Source organism: Maniola jurtina, chromosome 15 (genome assembly GCF_905333055.1).
Source record: "Maniola jurtina chromosome 15, ilManJurt1.1, whole genome shotgun sequence".
Taxonomy (NCBI): Eukaryota; Metazoa; Arthropoda; class Insecta; order Lepidoptera; family Nymphalidae; genus Maniola; species Maniola jurtina.
Genome location: NC_060043.1, coordinates 9,618,900 through 9,643,672, shown reverse-complemented (window position 1 = coordinate 9,643,672; position 24,773 = coordinate 9,618,900). Strand labels below are relative to the sequence as shown.

Genomic DNA, 24,773 nt, shown 5'->3' with positions numbered 1-24,773 from the left:
GTAGGTACTTACCTACTTGACATCAATAAATCCTACCAAAACGAAAGTTTGTTTGTTGGGTTGTCCTTGAATCACACCGCAACGGAGCATCGAATCGACGTGATTTTTGTTTTCTAATACCTGTCTTTTAATCCCGAAAGCTAAAGTTCCCACGGGATTTTTAAAAACTTAAACCCATACGGACGAATTCGCGGGCATTATCTACATAGTTCATAATAAAGTCAATATAGCAGTAAAGCCATAATAGAAGTATGTACCTTGTAGCAACAAAAGCACGGTAATACTATAATACTAGAGGATGCCCGCGACTTTGTTCGCGTGGATTTAGATTTTTATAGATCCCGTGGGAACTGTTTAATTTTCCGGCATAAAAAGTTGCCTATTTCGATTACAGAAAGGCAAGCTACATCGATTCCAAATTTCATACAAATCGGTTAAGTGGATGGGTCTTTAGGAATCCCGCGGGAACTATTTGATTTTCCGGGATAAAAAGTAGTCTATGTCCGTCCCGGGGATATAAGCTAACTCTGTACCAAATTTCGTCAGAATCGGTTACCTACACTGTTGAGCCGGGAAAAAGTAGCAGACAGACAGACAGACAGATAGACAGACAGACACACTTTCGCATTTATAATATTAAGTATGGATTACCGTGACAAAAGCATACAAGATAATATCTTACACAATATGTCTACATAATAATATTATGTTTATCACGGCATAGAAGTTATTAGACGCATTAGTAACAATAATCTTTCACGTCACGACCCGCGCCGGTCACACAATTTACAATATTCCGCATCATTTGTCGAATTCCGATGGTGGAAACGTACCATAAGTGAATGTGGAACAAATTAGAAACAAAGACAATTGATGTTTTATGCAAAACAAGCAATGGTCGTTTCTCCCGTCATGCTTCCCTGAACGGAGTCATACGTCTCTTGTCACGGCTTAAGTGCCTGCAGTAGGTATTAGAACCAAATGCCTGGTTTGTTTGGCACACAGCGATGGCAAAAGACTAGACGGTATGAGTTATGACTCTTGTTCTGTGGAAGCAAGGAAGGACGCTTGTATAGGATGCCACATTTGCGTTGATACATTGGCGCTGTCTCACATACAGGTGACCTGTGGTGGCCGGAGCGGCAACCACTAAGGCCGAAAGGGCAAAGAGGCGCAAACATTAATATATAAAAATGATATCATATTTGTGCATTTTGGGGTGGAGACAATGGGTTCGTGGGGCAAGGATGCCAGATCCTTTTTTTAAGGACCTGTCATCCCGTCTCGTGGAGTAAACCGGTGACCGGAGGTCTGGCAGTTACCTCAGTCAGCATATTAGTCTGGCCATTCAACGAGGTAACGCAGCCAGCGTTCTGGGCACCCTGCCTCGTTACAATTTTTATATTTAAGTATTTAAAGTATTTGTAAATAAAACAATGGTCTATTTTTGGTAAACATTTATTTCAGAAAATAGCCTTCAATTACAATAGATATGAATATGTATAGTTATATGAATTTATGTAGGTAGGTATATGAATTACATTATGGACTGAAAAATGAACATATCAAATGCATATCTATTATAAAGTAAAATAATCCCTTATTACTATAGCTAATATTATGATAAAAATTGACATCAAGCAGCCTTTAAAATCAACAATAATAGTATTCTGAACACTTACAAAATTGACTTATTTTTATTACTATAATATTTTTAGAACTTTTAGAAGTAGATACTATACTAACTAGAATTTTTAGAAGAACTAACGAAGAATCGATGATGTCCTGAAGTTGTCTTTATTTTCTGATATTTATCGTTACTTTTCGTTCCAACTTCGGCCGGCATGGCACAATCGAATGATTGTATTATTTCATTGTTGGAAAGTCAAAGAAAGATCAAATAATAAACGATTCTCTTATCATCCCTATTCAATATAAAACAGTAAAAAGTAAGTACATAAAAGATAACCACAAAATATATTATATTTTTAGCTATTATTGCACAAGTTACAATAAGTAATAACATCCAATGTTTTAAATACGAATGAGAAAATAAATAAAATAAAAAATAAACAAAAATTTTCTACTTTCTTGATACCTACTTGAAGCAAATACCTACTTATCGCTATCCCACTTCGACTAATAAATTAGAGCCAGAGGACGGACACCAGTGGTCCCAGTGACCAACCAACCTCTCGCTCTAATTAGTAAGAAGAAGTGGGATAGCGATATGTCGGTATCTGAAGTGCTCTTTCCACCTTTATCATACGAGGTGTAACCAGAACGCTAGCAAAAACCAAGGCAGGTGATAGTACTGATGATTACCTACTGATAAGGTACTTTTTTTTTAAATCCTGCATTTTTTGAAGTTCACAATAAATTGCAAATAAAACATCTGACTGACGCTAGAAGTCAATGAACGTTACGTAAATAGGTCACTCGGAAGTCCGAGTCAATGCCGCGTCGTAGGTGGGGCGTTGACGCGAGTATTGCACGCTTTACATTGCGGGTTTGAAAAATAATAATGAACCACTAAACTACACGATAAGGCAATGGTTATTGGCATAGGATTGCGTTTAGGTAATATAATAATAACTCTAAGGTTTTGCTGGCGTCTTGGTTACACCTTGTATATTCATGGTGAAGACAAAATGTATGGCGCTCTATGGAACGAAACGGGCACGCGACGATCGCTTGCTGAGTTGTTATGAACAGCTAGAAGTGTAGTCTTCACAGCACCCATCCGCTTGCTATATCAAATCGCTTGGGACTCAGTTTTAAGTTCGGTAAGCGGAAAACAGCGTCAGTAGATACATGCGAAAAACTATGCATGTAACTTTTAATTAGAGACGGCAATAGGTTTTTATCATATCATCAATTAAAAAATAGAGCTTTTAATCTATGGCACTAACTATTTATATTTATAAACTAGGCATCTAAAAATACATCTATAAAAGATGGCGGCCTCAACATAGCTATTCTGTTTGGCTGCCGTTTTCAGCGGAAATTACGTTTGGATGTTGCTTCCTTCCGAAAAGATCTGAGTTATTTTCAAGTGGAGCCTATAGAAGTTTCACTTCAGTAAAATCTACGGATAGAGCTTATATTTAGTACATGCATACGATAATAAGGCTAGTTTACTTCTCACGCTGACCGGCACGGCGGGGTGATTCGCTAACTCAGTGTCTAACACTGAATAATAGCCACCGAGCTCATTTGACATTGGTTGATTCTACAATGGTGTTTCACTGAGTGATATTAAAATTATTTTTCGTAGAAAACCTTCAATGAATTAAAAATAGATGTAAAATGAACTAGGTGGCTATCATTCAGTGTTGGACATTTTGTTAGCGAATCAGTAGGCAGGCCAATACGTATTCAGTACGAAGCGTTGCTGAATAACACTAAGGTTGAAATCTATAGAGCGCACTTTGCCTTCGCTTAGACTTAAGTTTCAGTTAAAACGAGACAGATTTATGCCAGCCGTATAACGCTGTCTCGTTTTAACAGATCTCAGTGCCTAACCTAACAGTTGGGCACTAACTACAAACTTCTTACCAGCGCTGACGATCAGCGTGAAAAAAAAAACTAGCCTTAGGGTACCTATCTACTGAAACAGAGGAGATGTGATCAAATAGAACAATCAATATTAAAACAGTTAGTACAATAAAAATATCACGTGAATTATTATTGATAATAATCAGATTGGTACGCTGAACATATCTCCACTCCGCTCCGCTTCAGTTGGCAGATACCCTAAGATTGACAAATAGACCTAAGCTAACAAATTGATTGACATGTAAATGCTATTTCATGAAGCGTGCTACACATCTACCAGTGCCCTTAATATAGTGATATAGTAGTAGTTCAATCTAAAGTTTCAACAGGCAGATCAGACAAAGGCTAATATCGTACTAGAACACCATGGTGGCGCCACTGGTCGCGTCACCATGGTGTCTGAGCTACCAACTGTGAAACACCAGAGCAGACACCAGGATCATCAGTGTCAAAATGGACGTCGGAGGATATTTGACAATGACAGTTGGACGGGTTGAGTGAGTGAGACGCCAAATAGCTCTGTACATATTAGGGTTGCACCCCCAGTCGATGGATCCCGACCCGCCACCACAAAATTGGTTGCTCAACCAAGCGGACACCAGGGAGGACCTATCATAGAGCTGTATACATTTCGTTATAATGTAAAGGATTATTATTTTACTGATAAGAAAGCTTGGGAATGAGTTGCCTTAACAGCTTTGATAGTTCCAATAAGTGTAAAATGGTAGTACTAAAAAGAATAACCGGTCGAGTTTGTTGGAGGCTTCTTTTCAGACCAGGGTGCGTTTGGAACCCTCTTAGTTTTACGTTTCCGTAATTAATTATCACCATTATCTTACTTTAACGATTGGCAATCAAATGACAATGGTACCCATTTTGAATAAATGCTCGAGTTTGAGATGCGAGCGCGAATGGTTGCGCCACCACTGCACTGGTGTCTGGTGTCCTAGTGAGATAGTGCCCGAAGGATTAAATACACAAGCCTGCCTGAGTTTTTGTACAATGTGCAGTCATACACCTCATATTCAGATTGGACTACTTGTTTTGCGCGTAGTATAATATATTCCACAAGACATTAAACCTAAAAGGCCTGAAATAAGTCAGGCAGTTTGATAAGACAAAAATTCGAGTAATACATTTCACAAGTCATATTTTTTCAGTCTTCTTAGATAATATGTGTTCCTACTATCTACATATTTTATAGATAAGTTTAGTTTCACAAATCACAATAAATATAGGGGTTTCTAATAGGAATGCCGATTTTTTAAGTTTTTTTAAATAATTTCAATAATAATATCATTTAATTGTATTTTACCAATTGGTTATTTTTGGAATACGGATTTAAATTCATTTCAAAAGCGTCATTTTTATCTTTCTTTTAGTAGTAATAGTAAAATTAAAATTTTGTAACAAAAATTTGACACACAATCTAGTAATTTCATTGTTTTTATTCCATTAGCCCTTGAGTGCAATCTCACCTTTTGCACCCCACCATTTTATGATAGGGGTTTTACCTACACTTCCAAGGAAACGTATACTGAATATTTTTGTATGGAGTCTGGGCTACCTTCATGGCCGCCGTTTTCTTTTTTTTAATAATTGGGGAAAAAATAAAGTGGCGGACTGTTAGGTAGGCCAAAATCTTCGACACCTTTTCTTGAAGTGTAGGTAGTAATCGTAAAAATTAAAAGTCGGCTATTTTAGTCAAAACTCGGCGCTAGGAACAACGCGTACGGAGCGGCGCTCAGGTTGGCGGCTTGGAAGGACCTCTTTATACTAACGTGTGGGTATTGTTTTCGCCATTCCAGTACCTGTGAATAAAATAATTTCTTCAAGATTTGATTTTTCAATATATGATGCGGGCGACTTCGTCAGCGTGGAGCGTTTTTAAAAATCCCGTGTGAACACTTTGATTTTTCGGCATAAAAAGGAGCCTGTGTCATTTTCCAGGTCTTTAACTATACCCCATGCAAAAAATCACGTCAATCCGTTGCTCCATTGCGACGTGATTGAAGGATAAACCAACAAAAAAACACATTTTCACATTTATAATATGGGTAGTTTATAATATAGAATAGCATTCGGAACCATTGGTAAATTATTTTGACGATCCAAAAGCACTTCTAAAAGTTTACTTGAATAAAAATATTATATTCTATTCTATTAAATACAAATTAAACAAAATGTTTAATTTATTAACGTTACCTGAGATTCTGTGATCTGGTCGCAGAAACTGACGTCCAAAAGCCTAAGCTCGCGACATTCTGCCAGTATACTATAAAAAAAACAATGATTTTTTTTTAAAAGCCATGAAAATCAAAACTAAAATTCCCCATTCACCTCCAACTAAGAGTAAAGCTTGTGCTAGGAGTAGATACGACAATAGTGCAACGGGTAGTTTTGAATCCGCCGCTCTGAATTCAGTCCACTGCTCTAATTGTTGAGCTATTGAGGCATCTTCCAAGAAGCGTAAAAGAAACTCTGTAAATTTCATGGGCTCTAAAACGCCGCATCTTGGTCCTACTGGTGTGCGTTGCGCCTTATACTTTCATCATCATCATTGTCAAACGATAGACATCCTCCAATTTTAATATGGGTACCTTCAAGTCAGGAGTGAATAGGGGAGGGGCAACACACGCACAGCAGACGGAAACGTTTAAGTGCGGAAACCAGCCCAGAGAGAAGAAAGAGAGGCATCTTCTAGGCAAGCGCGCTCCATCTTAGGCTGCATCATCACTTGCCAGCAGGTCTGATTGCAGCCAAGCGCTTGTCCATAAATTAAAAAAAAATTGACCACATAGAGAAATTCCAAGCATAGCTCTCTCCAATGCTCTTATACTTACTCTGAGCATATATCAGGTGTCACAGCCCTCACTCCGAGCAGGTCGAGTTGCGCCAATTTAGGTATCTTCGGCAACAAAACCCGCAAGTCCCTGTCGCATACACCGCGTAAGGCGCCCAAAAACAGCTTGCGAATTTCACCACCTGACAACGATGCCAACCATTCGCCCGAACCGCCCGCTTGCAAGCTGGAAAGTAAGTTTTTTTTTATTAGATGAAAAGATAAGCTGACTTCCAGCTTAGCAGTACTAGTACAGACAAAAAACCCGGCCAAGTGCGAGCCACGAGCCTCGCGCACCGAGGGTTCCGTACTACGATCATATTTTTTCGACATTTTGCACGATAAATCAAAAACTGTAGTGCATAAAAATAAATAAAAATCTGTTTTGGAATGTACAGGTAAAGCCCTTTTTCGTGATGCCTTGGTATAGTAATCTTACTTTAAAAGTTGAAAATAATAATTATTATTTGCCTATTTTAATTATTTTTTGAGTGATGTAACCACAAATTCACGGTTTTCGGATTTTTCCCTTGACGTGTGATATAAGACCTACCTGTCTTTCATGATTTTAGCTATAGTGTACCACTTCACACATTTTTGAGGACATTATGAAGAACTCTCAAGCATGCAGATTTCCTCACGATGTTTTCCTTCACCGTCAAAGTAAATATTTAATTTTTTTAAACACTCGTAATTCCGAAAAATTAGAGGTCCTGGACCTCCGGTTCTCCGAATAGAAAAGCCGCGATATATTAACCCAAATCTCTTACCACCATCCAACATCCAACTCCTGAAGGTTCCTGCAGTTGCCCAGAGCTCGTATGCCCACTGCGGTTAAGGAGTAGGACTTCCAAAAGTCCACTGACATCAAATCTGGACAGTTGGCGCCCAGGGCTAACGCTACTTCATCCATTGCTGAGATCATTTTGCAGGAGCCTGAAAGAAGAGTATTTAATAAGTTTGTACGAGAGCAGATCATAATCACTATCTATAATTATATGGAAGTGTGTTTGTTTGTTAGCTTGTCCTTTAGTCAAGCAGTAAGGTATCGACGTGATTTTTTACATAGAAATCGTTAAAGAGAGTGTGACTGGAGAGTGACATAGTGACATTTTTCATAACAATAATTAATAATTTCCCATGGGACTTACAATATAACATGGGATTTAAAATATCCATGCGAATGTAGTCACGGGCATCATCTATACTGTCTACAGAAAGCAGCATTAGTATAGCGCGCTCTCTGTTACGAAATCCCATACAAACGACAGAGCCAAAAATCTGTAGGCGTTAACCATTTTGAGTCATTAGTTGGTGACTCAAAATGGTTTACGCCCACTGAGATTTTTTTCTATTTTGTTTCTGTTATTTAATTTTTTTGCTGTTTCTGTTATTTTACTTTTTATTGTTTCTGTTATTTTTTTTGTTATTTCTGCTATTTTATTGTTTTTTGTTTCTGTTATGTTATTTTTTTTTGTGATTTTTTTTTTCAAAATAAGGTAATATGATAATAATAAATAAATGGGTCTAAAAAAAAGATGTTCAATCGCCTACCAACATTAAGGTGCTGTAGTCCAGGATTGGACCAGATGATGGAAACGGCAGCAGATGTCGTTATATGGGTTCTATACAGGTCCAGCCGTTTTAGCTTCGTAAGGGCGGCGATGCAGGACCACTCGGAACAGGATACTACGGAACGAAGGCATAGTTCTGGAAATAAAATGGCCAGTAAGCTTTAAGCACAATGAAAGAACTTTTAAGCCTGAAAAACACAACACACAACAGAAAAATCTTTTAAGCCTGAAAAACACAACACACAACAGAAAAACTTGTTCAACGCATTTCCATAAGTTATATTATTAGGAGAAGTAACCCTAGCGCACTCCCCAACACTTCCCATACAAACGTAGGTTGGTTCTCATTTTGTATACCAATATACTCAATGAAATTTTATAGACATGTTCTAGAAACGAATATCTTATGCCTGTGATTTTCCATATTTTTATAAAAATGTGCAGTTAAAGTAACACCGGCCTAACAATTTGTATGACTTTGAAACTACACCTTTTAATGGAAATCTAACAAACTAGACAGAGATATCAGTTTCTAGAATATATCTACTCTCTCTGTCTTATGAGATTGAAGGGGATCGTCTGCCTTATCTCGGGTCACATGACCAAGTGATCCCAGCCTATGTCCGTCTCTGGGATGCAAGCTAGCATTGAAGCAAGTTACATCAAAATTGGTTAATCACCGTGAAAAGGTAACATACAAACATACGAAATACTTTCGCGTTTGGATATGGATTACTACACAGACTTACAAAATTATAGCTTCTTGACATTGTTGACCTTACAAGCGTGTAGATAACACTATAACAAAGTAACAATTAGATGTACCTTGTAAATTGGCCGAGGTGTCAACTATGGCTCTTAGCACGGAATTGTCCACGAACTTGCAGCAATTCATACGTAAGTGTGTTAATTCAGCGCCGCTATTCTTTAGGAAACTGCAAAATATGAAAAAATATAGAGTCGATGATTGAAGGAATTAATTACTTAACAAAATTAATCAATATACTTTTACTGTACACCACAAAATTAGTACAGAAAAAATATACAAAGCAAAACAGAAATATAGACAGGTACAATTTGCTAGGTATAATAATATCGCTAGGTAGCGATAAGAATCGATATATGGTAATGAAATTTAGTTTTAAAAACTATTGGGATGGTAATACCAACTATTCTGTCTGCCATTTTGTACTAGGCCAGCGGGGTGACTGTTGAAAATGAAGTTACAGGCTCTAGCTACTAAAACTATGAAATACCATACTTACTTGACAACATAGTGGGGTTGAATCATGCAATGGCTTCCGCACCACGACAGGTCCAATTTTTGTAGGTATTTGCATCGCATCGACAATGTTACTAACACCTGTCGGAAATAATAAAGTTATTTTTTAACAAACGGCTCAAGGTATACCATCTGACTGAGATGGCTCGTGAGGTAGAGCGCTGGATGCAGGAGACTGACAGTTGACGTGAAAATCAAGGAATTTAACGTCGTTGTCACCCTCCCACAACCCATACTCTAGCCCACGAGTCATCTCAGTCAAGCGGTGCACATATAATAGCATTCCACCCTTCTTCTACAACCGCACCACACGCCACCGCAAGCAATATCACCCTCACCACCTGGATGGCCTGGTGCTCATCGACCGCCCGTTGTACCCGATCTTTTTTAGCACGCACACGCAAACTGTGGAATCAACTCCCATCGGCGGTGTTCCCACTGGATTACAACATAGGGTTATTCAAGGGGCGGACCAACAAATTCCTGAAAAGCCGGCAACGCATTGGCGCGTCGGCGCGGCGGTACCTTTAGTGCTGCAAATGTTCATGGGCGGCGGTAATCACTTAACACCAGGAGACCCGCCTGCTCGTTTGCTCGCTATTTTTTATTTTTAAAAAAAATTACCGTAGTTTAACACGGTGTGATGATCGCAATCACTTGATTGGCTGAAACTCACTCACTATTGGCTACAATTCATTGTTGCAAGGATAATATAATAAATTGAGCCAATCACAACAATGAGATTGTAATAATGATTGATGTAGCTTTTTCGGAATCGACCAGCGGGTGTCCTTATTAATACAGCATGCCTTACGGAACGGCATGCTGTTTCATCTCCAACTTTTGAGAGTTTTGTGCTTTTTAAGCAATTAAATATCTCACTTTGACGGTCAAGAAGAAGTTCTGAGGAAATCTGCATGCCTGAGAGTTCTCCATAAGGTTTTTAAAATGCGTGAAGGCTGCCAATCGTGCGTAGTATGTAGTGGTTGTTGGATGCGATCTTTAACGAATTATGGCAAGATTCCAAGTCAACAACCTTAACATGAAAAAATCAATGTCTCATTTACATACTATTCAATAGGACAATAAAAGCTAAAATATATTGATATAAACTACACTCTTATGATTGATTAAACGATGTGCAGCGTATTTTGTTTTTAAACCTAATATATGTTGTTAACATACATACATTACGTAACAACATAACATGTATATTGTTTTTAAACATACCTATTGTATTTAGTAATGAAAGTAACCAAAGAAAGATTCCATTCTTTTAAATAAACTCAATACTACTGGACTGGTTTCAAAAACTCTTTCACCATTAGAATGCTAAGAAACATATTTTATCCCTAAGTTACATAGGCTATATTAAAAAGTATAAATAGGTTTGAAAAAAAAAAAATAACTACTTATGTCCTGCATAAAGATACGTTTACATAAGAGAATAACTAAGCGAACGTAATCGCAGGAATAAGTTGGTAAAAAATAAAAATACAAACCTGAGACCGCACGCAGTACCAATACGGCCTAAGGTCTATACTCCTGTAGAGAATAGCGTCTGAGGCCAGTCTTCTGAAGTGCCGGTTGACTTGCGCGCAGCGACACAGGGACTGCATGTCTAGGAATTTCATCACCGTTAGTATTGTTTCATCCTGTGAAAGCAAAATAAATTTGGGTAAAGCTGCGTTCACGACAAAAAGAAAATTATCGTATTACCCGGCTGAGTTTGTTGTGGGTTCTTCTAAGACTTGGGCGCGTTTCTAACCCTTAGTTTTAAGTTTACGTAATTAATTATTTATCAGCACTGTATCATCTTACAAATCTAACAATTCTGACTATCAAAAGGTGTACAATAGTAACAATAGTGATTCACTTTGAATAAACGATTTTGAGTTTGAGTTTGACTAGATGATGCCCGCGACTTTGTACGCGTGGATTTAGGTTTTTCGAAATCCCGTGGGAACTCTCTGATTTTTCGGGATGAAAAGTAGACTATGTGTTAATCTAGGGTATAATTAATCTATCTCCATTAGCCAAATCAGTCCAGAACTTTTTGCGTGAAAGAGAAACAAACATACTAACACACATACAAACTTTCGCTTTTATAATATTATAGTGTGACTAGATGAAGCCCGCGACTTCATTCGCGTGGATTTAGGTTTTTCCATCATCCCGTGGGAACTCTTTAATTTTTCGGGGATGAAAAGTAGCCTATGTGTTAATCCAGGGTATAATTAATCTATCTCCATTAGCCAAATCTGTCCATTACTTATTGCGTGAAAGAGTAACAAACATACACACAAACTTTCGCCATTATAATATTAGTGTGGTACGTCGTGTTTTATGTATATTTACTTCCACTGGACGCTATATTTATAAACTTGAGTACATACTTACCGGTAATCGCTGGAAATCGCCTAGCGGAGGTCCCGTGTCGAGGTTATCTGTCTGCATCAGTATGGCAGGGTTACCAATTTTCTCATGCAGATTTGAAGCTAACACTTTGTTGAGCAGCATCCCTGCAAAAAAAAATTTTTTTGCTTGGTAATTTACCAGACTATTCTATTGCTTCTGTACCAAACTATGTATATGTTTTCACATGGAGAAATTTTTGACCTCAATCAATAAATTAACAGATTAAAACAGTAACGACAGAAGCGCCCCTCATTAAAAAACATTAAATAGAATCAAACATTAAACTTATTCTTATAGGATTTTTAACTGGACTGAAAAAAGATGATATATCATTTTTACTCCATTGAATCTTTTCCAAAGAACCAATTTCAACTTTTTATAATCAAGAAGGTTGCTTGGTTTGAAGATTTGAAGACATTCTTTGGAACTAAGGAATTGGAAGGATGGAACTAAAGAACAAGACTCCTCAATGAACAACGATAACCTCGCAATCGCATATACCTACATATATAGTACGCGACAGGTTGAGATGGCAATCTGGATATGATGCGGGGGGACGACCCCGGTTGCCATCTCGGCCTGTCGCGCACTATACATAGTTATTACAACTAGTAATAGTTTACATGTTACAATAAACACAAATGAATTTTATTTATTTATTTACTAGAGGATGCCCGCGACTTCGTCCGCGTGGATTTAGATTTTTATAGATCCCGTGGGAACTGTTTGATTTTCTGGATAAAAAGTTGCCTATTTCGATTACAGGGACGCAAGCTACTTTGGTACCCATACAAATCGGTTAAGTGGATGAGTCTTTAGGAATCCCACGGGAACTCTTTGATTTTCCGGGATAAAAAGTAGTCTATATCCGTCCCGAGATATAACCTAACCCTGTACCACGTCAGAATCGTTTACACTGTTGGGCCGTGAAAAGGTAGCAGACAGACAGATAGACAGACAGACACACTTTCGCATTTATAATATTATATTAGTAATATTAGTATGGAAGTATGGATATCCTCTGAGAACCCTGGTAACAGGTTTCTACTTTTTGATGCTAAATAATGCTACGGGCGGGGTTTGAACCGCCGACCTTTCAGATTTCAGTCCGCTCTTATAACCGTTGAGACTCTTTGTCCTTTGACAACTATTCCGTCGCGACTTTTAACCACACAGGTGAAGATTGTGTAAACAATCAATAGTTACTATAAAATATACTGTACATAAAGTGCAGATTTCCGCACTAACGAGGAAAACAGATTAATGTGCAATTAAACGGTAGATAATGGCTAGTTTATAGGTAGTTAAAGTTTACGTAATAGACGTTGACTGTCAAGGCTAAGGTTCATTTCTCTAGTCATTTCCTAGTTGGCTGTGTTTCATCAAAACTTCATTGTCTTGCTTCCATATAACTTTGCTTCAAGATAACTATTTTTAAGGGTACCCTACCCAAAGGATGCCACAACACGACCCTACTACCACGCCTCCACAGTCCGTCCATTACAAGACAGAACCCTATTACAAAAATTTCAAAATGGCCACCATGAAAATTAAAGTGTTATTTCTTGCACAATGGTGTAAACTCGTCGTGTGCGAGTCCGACTCGCACTTGGCCGATTTTTTTATTTTTTTTTATTTCAAATTTTTATATCAAACAAAGGATATACAATGTTCATATAATATAATCTATACCAATAATCAAAATATTGAAAGACAGAAAGACACTTTTTTCTGGATTTGACTGATCTTGACGATATAGATAAACGTGCATCCCCGAATCGGACATAATATAGGCTACTTCATCATCATCTCATCTCATCGCATCGAGAAATATACCTACGCCGACGCACCTCTTCGAGGATTCTTACATTTTTATCTCTTATGAGAAAGAGATAAGAGATATGATAGAAAGAATGGCATTTATTGAATCTTAAGCTGTAGCGTTGTGCAAGCTAAATTGCATTTATTGTTATTGTGTTGTAACAAAAGTCTATTTATTTAAACCTTTTTGTGGAGTACTCTCCTATACTTGGAAGACACAATTGAGTATTGTGATTTTACTTAAATATTATAGGTACTTGCAGGATCACACACATAGCTCACTAAACTTAATCAAATGTATATAATAAAATTTCAAACCTTTTTCCAAAACCGGCTGCGGTTTCTTCTTGTAAAATAAGGTGGAATATGCAAAGGTGTTCTTCATGTTGCCCAAATTTGCTGGTACTCTTCCCTTTAACAGGACTGCATCTAGTTCTGTGTAGTATGGCAGTAGTCTGTGGTTGAATTCTAACCTTAATATCCTATTTAAAAAAGAAAATTCAGATTTAAGCTAGACTCAATGATGCGACTTTGTAGCATCCTTCCTTATCATTCATCAGTTCATCATCATTCCTCATCGTTCAGTTCATTATCATTTCTATTTGACGCCCAACAAGGGTGTTGGGCGCTAAATGAACTACCCCTACATTTTAGAAGATTTGTCATTCTGTTTTTTTTTTTTGCGATGTAAGTTTCCTTTTTATCAGGTAACTGTTGAAATTGAAGTATAGTTTTTATTAACATAAAATAGAATTAAGAGTAAATAAAGTTACCAATACAAAATGTGAAAATTGACTTTTTTTTATTTAATATTTCTATATGTACTGAACCACTGACTGACTGATTTATCAACGCTCATCCCAATTCCTTTGACTTAGAAAGCTGAATTTTTTTTTTGAAAGCTAAAAGCTTTATAATGTAGAAAAGGAATAAGGATTTTTCAATAATTATTTTCATAAATAAGTAATTTAAGTAATTTGTATAAAAATCTTGAAACTAAAAAGTATACTTAGTTTCAAGATTTTTAGTTTAGAAGTATTACAGCTAGAACCTATATAAGAACTGGACAAAAATTATACCTGGTAGGAAAGTTTATCTGCCTGATTGTTGGATTAAATATCCTTGGGGTGTCACCAGCATATTCCGGCTCTCCCTCCCATAGTAAGATCCATGATGTAGGTCCCAACGCCCATATCCTGATCAAAGCTCCAGGGTTGTATGTCTCAAACACTGCCACTTCTAATGGGTAGACTGCTCTCTCAAATGACACCTCTGTGTTGATAATTAGTTTAAAAAAATGAATTGTTATATTTCACTTATCTTACTTTTATTATTTTTATTCCTTTAATGGTGATAGCCTAGTGGTTAAGACATTAGCCTCCTATTCGGGAAGTCGGGGGTTCGATCCCAGGCATGCACCTCTAGCTTTACAGAGTTATGTGTATTTTAAGGTAAAGGAAAACATCCCTGCATGCTTAAGAGTTCTCTTTAATGTTCTTAAAGGTATGCAAATTCTGCCAAACCATACTGGGGCAGCATGGCAGACTGCAGTTAAAGCCCTTTTCATTGTGAGAGGAGACTGATGCTCAGTAGTGGACCGATGGGTTGATCATGATGATGATGATTAATTAACTCTCAACATAACATATAAAAACATTTCCATAAAAATAAATTCATACAAACCAACGAAATCCTGACTTGGAATAGCACTGCTGTTTTGGGGCATGTATTCTTTTTGGACTGAAGGGGCTTCATCCCACCAAGTACCATAGGTTCTCTGTTGACAAATGAAAAATAACTTGAAATTAACTGCAATGCTGCTTACAATATGGTCAAAAGAAACAGTATAATATATAATAAATAAATAAAGAAAATAGAAAACAAGGTTTTTTTTTTGTATAAATAGTTGCCATACCCCTTCCATCCTAGACAGCAACATTGCTTACAATAACAAGACAATAATCTCAGTTGAGCACAAACTAATTGTAAAAAACTTACAATCAATTATAGTAGGTACAATTTTATATTTCCTGCTACAGAAAATCTAATCACTTTTTTATAGACTGTACAGAAAAAAAAAACATTTACCATTTTAAATTTAATTCTCTTTATGATATTGCTATACAATGAATAATCAATACTATAATAGATTTACATTTATCAAAGAAATAGGAATTGTACTATTGATGGAAAAAAAATTGTACTCTCAGAGAAAAAAATTAAACTACATAACATGGTACTATAATATTACAAGTTTCACAGGTATTATTCATAAGAAATAACTTGCATATATTTCGATCAAGGAAGAGCCTAAATTAATAAAATGTATTAAGAGTTAGAATACTATCATAAGTAGCTGTATATTAAAAAAGAGGAAGCAAACTTATTCATTTTAAGTTCAAAAACTAATATTTTAAACTGTAGGCAAAGAATTTTGGTTGTTCTAAGTGCTAAATTACCGCGAAACTTAGGCAGAAAATATTAGAAGGCAGTTTGTACATGCCTTACATGCATAATGAGTTGAATAAAGAATTTGATGGCTCCGTAATAGTTTTCTTTCGAGTTTCGACATACCCACCTAATTTTAAAGCTTACCATAACAAAGGCCTGAGGATAATCTCCATAATCTGGAAAATTTGAAGGCGGACCACGCAAATTAAATGCAGTATACGACACACTTATTTCACTTCCATACTGTGAACTAAAATCCTCAACATTCTGCACAAATTGTTCAATTATATTATTCTGTGAATCATTTTCATCTTCTGTGCAAGAATCCTCTTTAAACCATAACAATGAAGATAATAAGTCTGCAGCACTTTGCATTTTCAACCTATTTCTATCTATATATAATCCTTCATTGATGGAAAATTACGACAGAATCTAACTTCTGCAGCCACAATTTAAAAATACAATAAAATTAGTATCACCATCATCAAGAAAAATAAACATAAAACATGCACTTCTTCGGTTTGTCAAAATCAAAATAAAAAGACATGACAATGACATGATCTAAAGTAAAGATTGAAAGACATAAAACTTCACATTAGTGATTGCAATGGATTATAACATCCTACTCTATGGGTGAGATTTATAAAGCGCACTTTGACTTTGCTCAGACTTAAGATTGAGTTAAAACGAGACAGATTTATGTGAGAGATATACATCTGTCTCGTTTTAACTCTGGCTTAAGTCTAAGCAAAGTCTGAGTGCGGTTTATAGATCTCACCCTATGAGTCACATCACGATTCACGGATTCACGGCGGATCACCATTACATCTTATGGTGCCGCCAGACGCTTGCGACAAACAGCATTAAGGTGCATGAGACGGGTCTGCCCGCAAAATTCAAAATTGTAATTTGGTTTATCGCAATTTATAAATACGAAAAATTAGGCAGGCACTTTAAGTGCGTCAGTGGCAGTATCATTCTCACAGGTTTATATAAAAAAATCTTTACTTGAAAGGGTCCAGTTTATGAAATTAGTTAAAGTATCGACTATTTTTGTAAGTACCTAACTCATGTCAAACTCATTAATTTCACTAAGTTCTTAAACTGAACACTTTCAAGTAACTAAAGATTTTTATTGTAGTCCTGTGAAGATGATACTGGCAATGTTGGAATTAAAATGCCAGCCTACTTTGTCGTATTAATTTACAAATTGTGAAAACCCAAATTAAAATTGAACTTCGCGAGCAGACCCGTGTCATGCACCTTATGGCATAATGTGGTATACATACTCCTTGCATAATGGCGGATCCACAAACTTGTGGCAAACAGCAAACTACAAAAACTGGCAAGCGTGTGGGCGGGTGTTTACCTATGCATAGCCTATGCCATAGAGATAGTATAAACAATAGAGGTAGTCATAGGTTGTTGCCGCTCTTGTACATCCATTTGTCAACTAGATATTGTTATCTCGGTCTATTTCACGGAACCTCCGTTCGGGTAAAAGCGATAGCTCATATAAGTCTGGCAACAACGCACTGTATGTGTAACTGGTGACAGTAGTTGTCAGCATTTGGAGACAAAACATTGGGATTTGATGCTGCGTTTTTATAAAATTTTAAAAATCACAAAAGTCTAGGTTAAAATTAAGATAAAAACTAAAAACCAAATGTGTGACGCTGTGTTTTGTGCCTCCAGATATAAGAAAGGAGGCGTCCAAGTTCCTGAATTGCCTTTTCATAGGTAAGTCTTTAATAACTATTTCATCGATACCAACCGCGATTTTTATTCCGAAAATCACAAAAAATTAAAGATTTACATGTTATAAGTGTAATTATCTCGTGTAATACTGACAAAAACCACGTTTTATAGCGTAATCTAATATTAATTTATGCATTATTTTAGGCTTCGTTTTTAGTGATGTGTACACACTTTATCGATAAAATCAAATTTGTCTTTTATCGTTTTAATAACATTTGCATACTTTTGTAGATTTCCAAAATGTCCTGAATTTAGAACTGCGTGGCTCAGGGCCATAAAACGAAAAAACTGGGAGCCAAAGGAATATTCTCGTCTATGCTCCAAACATTTCGAAGAGTCTTGTTATACATATTTCTGGTTTAAAAATAAATAAATTGAAATCAGATGCAATACCAACTATATTTGAAGGATATCTTATATACCATCAACCAGTAAGCACTAAGCACTTTCAAATTGTATGTAGGTACCTATCTACTAATAAATATATAGTAATATTACATTTTTCTTTATTTGACAATAGTTAAACAAAAAGGGACCAACAATTATTTTTCAGGATTGAGGTACAAGTGAGTTTAAATAATTTCTCATGTTTTACTGATGTTTTCTTAAATTTTATTATCATCGTAAGGAATTTTGCATTTTTAACTAGTAACAGCAAGACATAAATAAATTCATTTAATTTCAGGTTATACAAAAACGAAAACCACTTCGAGAGCTGGCTAGTAATAAAACAAAAGGAAGGTTTTGAACATTTCCCTCAGTCAGTTCAATGTCTAGCTCTCTATAATTTTGTTGACCTAGAATTCTTGACGTTTAAAGAGCTTTCTATTTTATAATAGAGCAAGATCCCAGAAGCACCAGAACGTATTTACTTACTTATTTTCTGAGAAATGGCCAATTTACAGGTATCGGCTGCTAAAGGTACATAATTAAAACATCTGAGTGTAGATTTTATGTATGTATATTTTACAGAAGATTGTAAATAATTAATATTCAATGCTGCCAGAAACTTTCCGTCTCAAAAAATAACATTGCAAGTACATAAAATATGTCTACGTTAATAGTAATAATACGTAATAAATTGATTTAAATTATTTGAAAAGTGTTTCATTTTACTTTTGTTTTTACTGAATATATAATCGTCCGCGTGGATTTAGGTTTTTAAAAATCCCGTGAGTAATCTTTAATTTTCTGAAGTAAAAAGTTGTCAATTTCCAGAACGTAAGCTATCTCTGTACATACAAATCGGTACAACGGATGGGCTTTTAAGAATCCCATGGGAACTCTTTGATTTTTTCGGGATAAAAGTAGCCTATGTCCACTCTTAGAGTGTAAACTAACTCTGTACCAAATTTCATCAAAATCGGTTAAACTACTGGGCCGTGAAAAGCTAACAGACAGACTGAGATACACTTTCGTATTTATAATATTAGTATGGATAAGTATATATTGCACGTAGTCCGTCGTAGTAACATAGAAAATTAATTTTGATGTGGTATCGATATACCCAAAGTCGCCGTCCCAGCCCTAGATGGTGCAACAGTGACAAAATGACTTACGCACACAAAAATAATTGACACGCATTTTCAGTTTATTATCGGTCCATAGTTATAATACGTCCATGGCCTATGCTTATTCACGAATGCTTGTATTACAAAATTTTGTTTTTTATTTAATCATTAGAGTTAATTAGGTATTAATTTAGTAATTTATTGTTAATATTTTTTTTTTAGGAGTTTGGGGGAAATATTTTTAAGATTTGGTAACACTGTCTCCCGTCTCACTCAGTCGAGTTATAGAGACTAGAGTAAAGAAATCTATAAATCTATGGATATAGCTTGGAATTTGATTTGTACCTATCAGCTTGGAATCTTGGATATAGCTTGTTAATATGTCAATAACAACTCTTTATAATAATTTTTAGCGAAAAATAATCACTAATTAATAAAGACCATGGCTGCGGGACCGATAGCCGAAAGAAATCAAGGTAAGAATAAGGTTTTTAGTACTATAATATCAAAAAGTTGGTAACGCAAATTAAATTTGAGGTTATGTATTTCAAAATAATATAATGCTATTTGAGGTAATTAAAGCATCAAATAGATAGTTTGCCTAAATTGCTAACATTATTAAACTACAAAATTCAACTTTCCCTACTGTTAATGGGTTATATGCAAACTGCAATAGCCATTATACCAATCGGTTATACGGCTTGCCGCGTCTGTCTGAGATCGAAGCCCTAGCTTCATTTTTTAATTTGAAAATGTCAGAATACTTATTAGCCTTATCTTACAGTTAATTAGTCTTGCCTGCATTGATTGGTGCCAAGTATAGTGGCATTGAAAAGCTAGGCTGAATCTTGGAGCAAAAATGCGCTGCTAATAATAATAATATCTGAATAGTGGTCTTTAACTCTTTAGTTAGTGCATCAAAACCTAAAAATCGATATAAGTAGATCACTTGAGAACAGTTTGACCAATTTAGCTGATTCGATTTTGTTGTGTTCATAATTATAATTGTCAGGACAAGGTTTGTTTGTTAATGAAAATTTTTTGAGATGCACAGGATGCAGAAAGAATGGTATTTTAGTATGAAATTACAGTAATAAATTGCATCCATTCGAAGCCAGTGAGGGGGGCTAAACTCTTTGGATTAATTTTCAGATGCAACAATTTATGTGGGAGGTCTGGATGACAGAGTGTCTGAAAGTCTACTTTGGGAGCTATTTGTGCAATCTGGGCCAGTCGGTAAGAATCTTTGAAAGATGATAATCTAGATAGTATGCTAGACTCACCTCAGGCTACGTGAAATTATCCAAGATCCATCAAGGGAAACAAATCAAAACCAATGCATGGTACTTCCTGTTAACCTAAAATCATGAAATTTGGCATGCTAATGTCTTTATAGCACAAGCAAAGCGAGAAATCCGCGAACTGTGAATTTGTGACACCATTTAAACCTCTGTTCAAACACTAGAAATTAGGCCTACTACTAGTGTTCCAAACACTTGAGTCTTTTAACTCAACATTTCTACCTTCTGAGTTCTTTTTAGAGCTCATTTAACAAAGAGGTTTAAAAAGGTTTACTAGTAAAAAAGCTTTAGCCCTTTTTAAGACTTAGGCCTTATTTAATTCTTGAAGACTGTAGTTGTAGTTTGGATTCTTAAATTAAGGTTAACCATGCTTTACACGATCTGGGTCTTTTGAAAAACTACCTGAACCTACTACCTTCAAACCTATCTCTTCCTTATATCAGAAGTTGGAAACATTTCATCTGACTTAAAATGTTTGGCCACCAGCATAAATTTAGGCCTATCACCCTCAAACCTACCTCTTGTTTTTTTTTTTTTCACCAGCAGCAGCAATGACAAAGAGATATTATAATACAATATTTTATTTAAGCTATATCTTTATATGTAATATGTAATTTTATTATAATTTCAGTGAATGTGCACATGCCAAAAGATAGAGTAACACAGACTCATCAGGGTTATGGATTTGTGGAGTTTATGGGCGAGGAGGATGCTGATTATGCTATAAAAGTAAGTACTTACATAATCCATACTAGACTTTCCAATCCATACTTATCCACATTAAAAATGTGAAAGTGTGTGTCTGTTTGCTAGCTTTTCACAAACCACCTTAGATTTGACCAATTTTGATGTTTGGTACAGCATCAGCTTACATCCCAGGGAAGAAAATAGGATAATTTTTTATCCCAGAAAATCAAAGAGTTCCCACAAGATTTTTCGAAGCCTAAATCCACACATTATAACGTTCAGGCAGCATCTAGTAAATAATATTATGATGCCTCGCTAGTCATTAGTTACCATTCTTGATAGCTGACAATGGATTGAGATGATGAAAATATGTTTAAGTACAGAGACAAGAAAAACAAAACATCTGAATTTTGTAATATTATTGCGAAATATCCATACTCCATACAATATTATAAATACGAAAGTGTGTCTGTCTGTTTATCTGTCTGCTACCTTTTCACAGCCCAACAGTTTAACCGATTCTGACGAAATTCGGTACAGGGTTAGACTTCTCCCCAGCCTACTTTTGACTGAGGCGATCCTTTCCTGTCTGACTGCGGAGAAACCATCAACACAATTCTCCGCAAACATACCGGATGCACTACAGTGCTGAGGCAGTCCCAACATTATTCTGAAGATGTTATTGTTTTTGATGTTATAATAATTAATCTTTACAGGTAATGAATATGATAAAACTTTATGGTAAGCCAGTGAGAGTGAATAAGGCATCAGCGCATCAAAAGAACCTTGATGTTGGTGCAAACGTGTTCATCGGTAACTTGGACCCTGAGGTTGATGAGAAGCTGCTGTACGACACATTCTCCGCTTTTGGGGTTATATTACAAACACCTAAGGTAAGTTTACTTCATCTTCAAGAGATATTCTTATGCTGTATTGTGTAGCTAGTATGAAATTAATATTATTACATCTCCCAACAATATTCATAGAATTTATTTGCATCCCGGAAAATCAAAGAGTTCCCACAGGATTTTTAAAACCCACCAAGTGTGAGTTGGGCCTCGATCTTTTAGAGTTCCATAGATAATTGAAGGGGTGGGTGTAAAGCAGGTGTAACTAACAAAAACAATATTCCGAGGGAATTACATTTGAAAGTTGGACTTCAAATCTGTTCTTTAATATTAAACCTTGTATTAAACTTCAAATATTTGTATAATCTAAAGACTATCTGTCTCTGTCTGTCAGCTAGCTTTTCATGGCTCAACAGTTTTACTGATTTGTATGTTTAGTGCAGAGTTAGTTTACATCCTGGGGGTGGACGGGATTCAAAAAAAACCTAAATCCGCGTTGACGAAGTCGTTGGCATTACCTAGTTGATAATTTGTCTTGTAATTGCAGGTCATGAGAGACCCAGAGACCGGCAACTCGAAAGCCTTCGCCTTCATAAACTTCGCGTCGTTCGAAGCATCGGATGCCGCCATTGAAGCGATGAATAACCAGTACTTGTGCAACAGGCCCATATCTGTATCCTACGCTTTCAAGAAGGATGTTAAGGGAGAGAGACACGGTTCTGCGGCTGAGAGGTATGATATTTTTAGGGTTCAGTGTGCTTATATGAGATTTTACACCTGACCAACGTCACAGAGTAAGGATAGTATGTTATTAGTTATTACCTACCAGAAGTTTAACTAACCATCTAGACAGAGATCGACCCGAGACACCTCCAGTAATTTTGGTCATATAGGTGATATGGCGTTCTAGTCCTTATTTACCACGAGATCAAGGGCTAAAGGCAGTGGAATACTTCCTGTCTCTCCTTATACTGAGCCAACTTTGAAAGAGTTCTAGCATATAAATTCGGAACACAACAACGTCAAATTAAAATAGACCTAAAGTTGGCTTTAAAGTCAAAAATTCAGTACCATGGATTTTAATTTCGCAAGGCTTGAGCTTGGAGCGCCAACTGTAGCGGTATGGACGAACTTGAGCTTTAATACAAGACAGCTAAGGTCCATTTTACTTTAACGCTGAATAGTTTCGACTCGAATTTAGAAGATTCTATAGATCTTCGAGGTTTCTGCACTAGTTCTTCTTTCTTCTAATGTGATAGAAAGGCAACATTATGATTATGCTTCTTAATATATTTTAACCTCGTCTTCCAGATTACTCGCCGCCCAAAATCCGCTATCACATGCAGACCGTCCTCACCAGCTGTTTGCAGATGCGCCGCCAACTATCATGGGGCCAATGCTGATGGCGCCACCGCTGCCGCCAACGCCGTCGCCAATGCCACCGCCAGGCCCGCCAATGAACGCCAGGCCACCACCACCACTGCCGATGGCCGCACCCCCGCCACCACCAACTTCAATGCCACCACCGGGGCCTCCACCACCACCAGGCCCGCCTCCGCCACCGCCACCATTCCACCACTTCCCGCCTCCACCATTCGGGCCCCCTGGCTTTGGGCCCCCACCTCCACCAGGCGCGAGGCCCCCTCCACCGTGGAGGCCTCCGCCACCATCCTTCAGACCCCAATTCCCCCCACGCGGGCCACCGCCGTTTGGACATCCTCCGTTTCCCCCGCACCACCCGCCTGAACCAAACTATAACTACTAATTAAGTTTTATGATTGAATAAGAAATAATATAGGCTAATTTCAACATTTCTATGCGTTTCATTTTCCATCCTAACCCTACCTAAAAAAAATTCACTCAAATCAGGTACCTATGTAGGTATATCATAAAATTAGGCAGGTATTGAAAAATAATATGAGATTTCGTTAACATTCTTTAACCCTTAGTTCCTCTACTTAGGCTCCTCTAAGTACTAACAACCATGTAGACAGTCCTTCAGTAGTTCAAAATACCGTAGTATTACGTCTTATTCTGTTAGTATTATTAACAAGTGTAAATTAAAAAATAACACCCCCGTCAAGTCAAGGTTACAGTAACTAGAAAAGAGCTGATAACTTTCAAACGGCTGATTTTCTTGGATTATAGCTAAGAACACTCGTTCAAGCCACCTTTCAAACAAAAGAAAACTAAATCAAAATCGGTTCATTAGTTTAGGAGCTAGTTACGATGCCACAGACATATACACACGTCAAACTTATAATACCCCTCTTTTTGGGTCGGGGGTTAAAAATAAGTAAGTAATTTCGAAGCGAGTGATAGCTTAGTAGTTAGGAATGTCGGGGGAGTCAGGGGTTCGATTCCAGGCACCCACCTATTTTCGGAGTTATGTGCGTTAGCAATTTATTAAGTATATCACTTGCTTTAACGGTGAAGGGAAAAGGTGAGGAAAATTACATGGCTTAGAGTTCCCCAGAATATTCTCAAAGGTGTGTGAAGTCTGTCAATTCGCACTAGGCCAGCGTGATAGACTATGGCCAAATCCTTCTCACCTGTTCCAGAAGCCACCTGTTCTCAGTAGTGAGCCGGTGATAAGTTGATGATGATGATGAAATATGTAGGTACTTAATTGAACCTTTCTACTATATATCTACCTACTAAATATCTACCTAAGTAAACAAAATCTAGGTAGTAGGTATCTAACTATTGCATATTATTATTA

The 24,773-nt window shown here is 36.7% G+C and overlaps 2 protein-coding genes across 2 annotated transcripts; one reads left to right on the top strand and one right to left on the bottom strand.

Annotated features, from left to right (window-relative positions):
* Positions 1-1,442: 1,442 nt before the first annotated feature.
* Positions 1,443-16,463, bottom strand: LOC123872339 (F-box/LRR-repeat protein 4). The gene is made up of 13 exons (XM_045916556.1): positions 16,091-16,463; positions 15,179-15,272; positions 14,575-14,767; positions 13,814-13,977; positions 11,657-11,778; positions 10,759-10,911; positions 9,240-9,337; positions 8,800-8,909; positions 7,955-8,110; positions 7,171-7,336; positions 6,402-6,587; positions 5,764-5,833; positions 1,443-5,369 (listed from the first exon to the last, which is right to left on the bottom strand). Exons 1-13 carry the CDS (start codon positions 16,319-16,321, stop codon positions 5,259-5,261), a joined length of 1,854 nt encoding a protein of 617 aa, XP_045772512.1. The 5' UTR covers positions 16,322-16,463; the 3' UTR covers positions 1,443-5,258.
* A 3,064-nt stretch (positions 16,464-19,527) lies between these two features.
* Positions 19,528-23,865, top strand: LOC123872350 (splicing factor 3B subunit 4). The gene is made up of 6 exons (XM_045916572.1): positions 19,528-19,691; positions 20,368-20,451; positions 21,148-21,245; positions 21,920-22,096; positions 22,599-22,783; positions 23,363-23,865. The coding sequence occupies exons 1-6, from the start codon at positions 19,658-19,660 to the stop codon at positions 23,814-23,816; spliced, it is 1,032 nt and encodes a 343-aa protein (XP_045772528.1). The 5' UTR covers positions 19,528-19,657; the 3' UTR covers positions 23,817-23,865.
* The last annotated feature ends 908 nt before the right edge of the window (positions 23,866-24,773 follow it).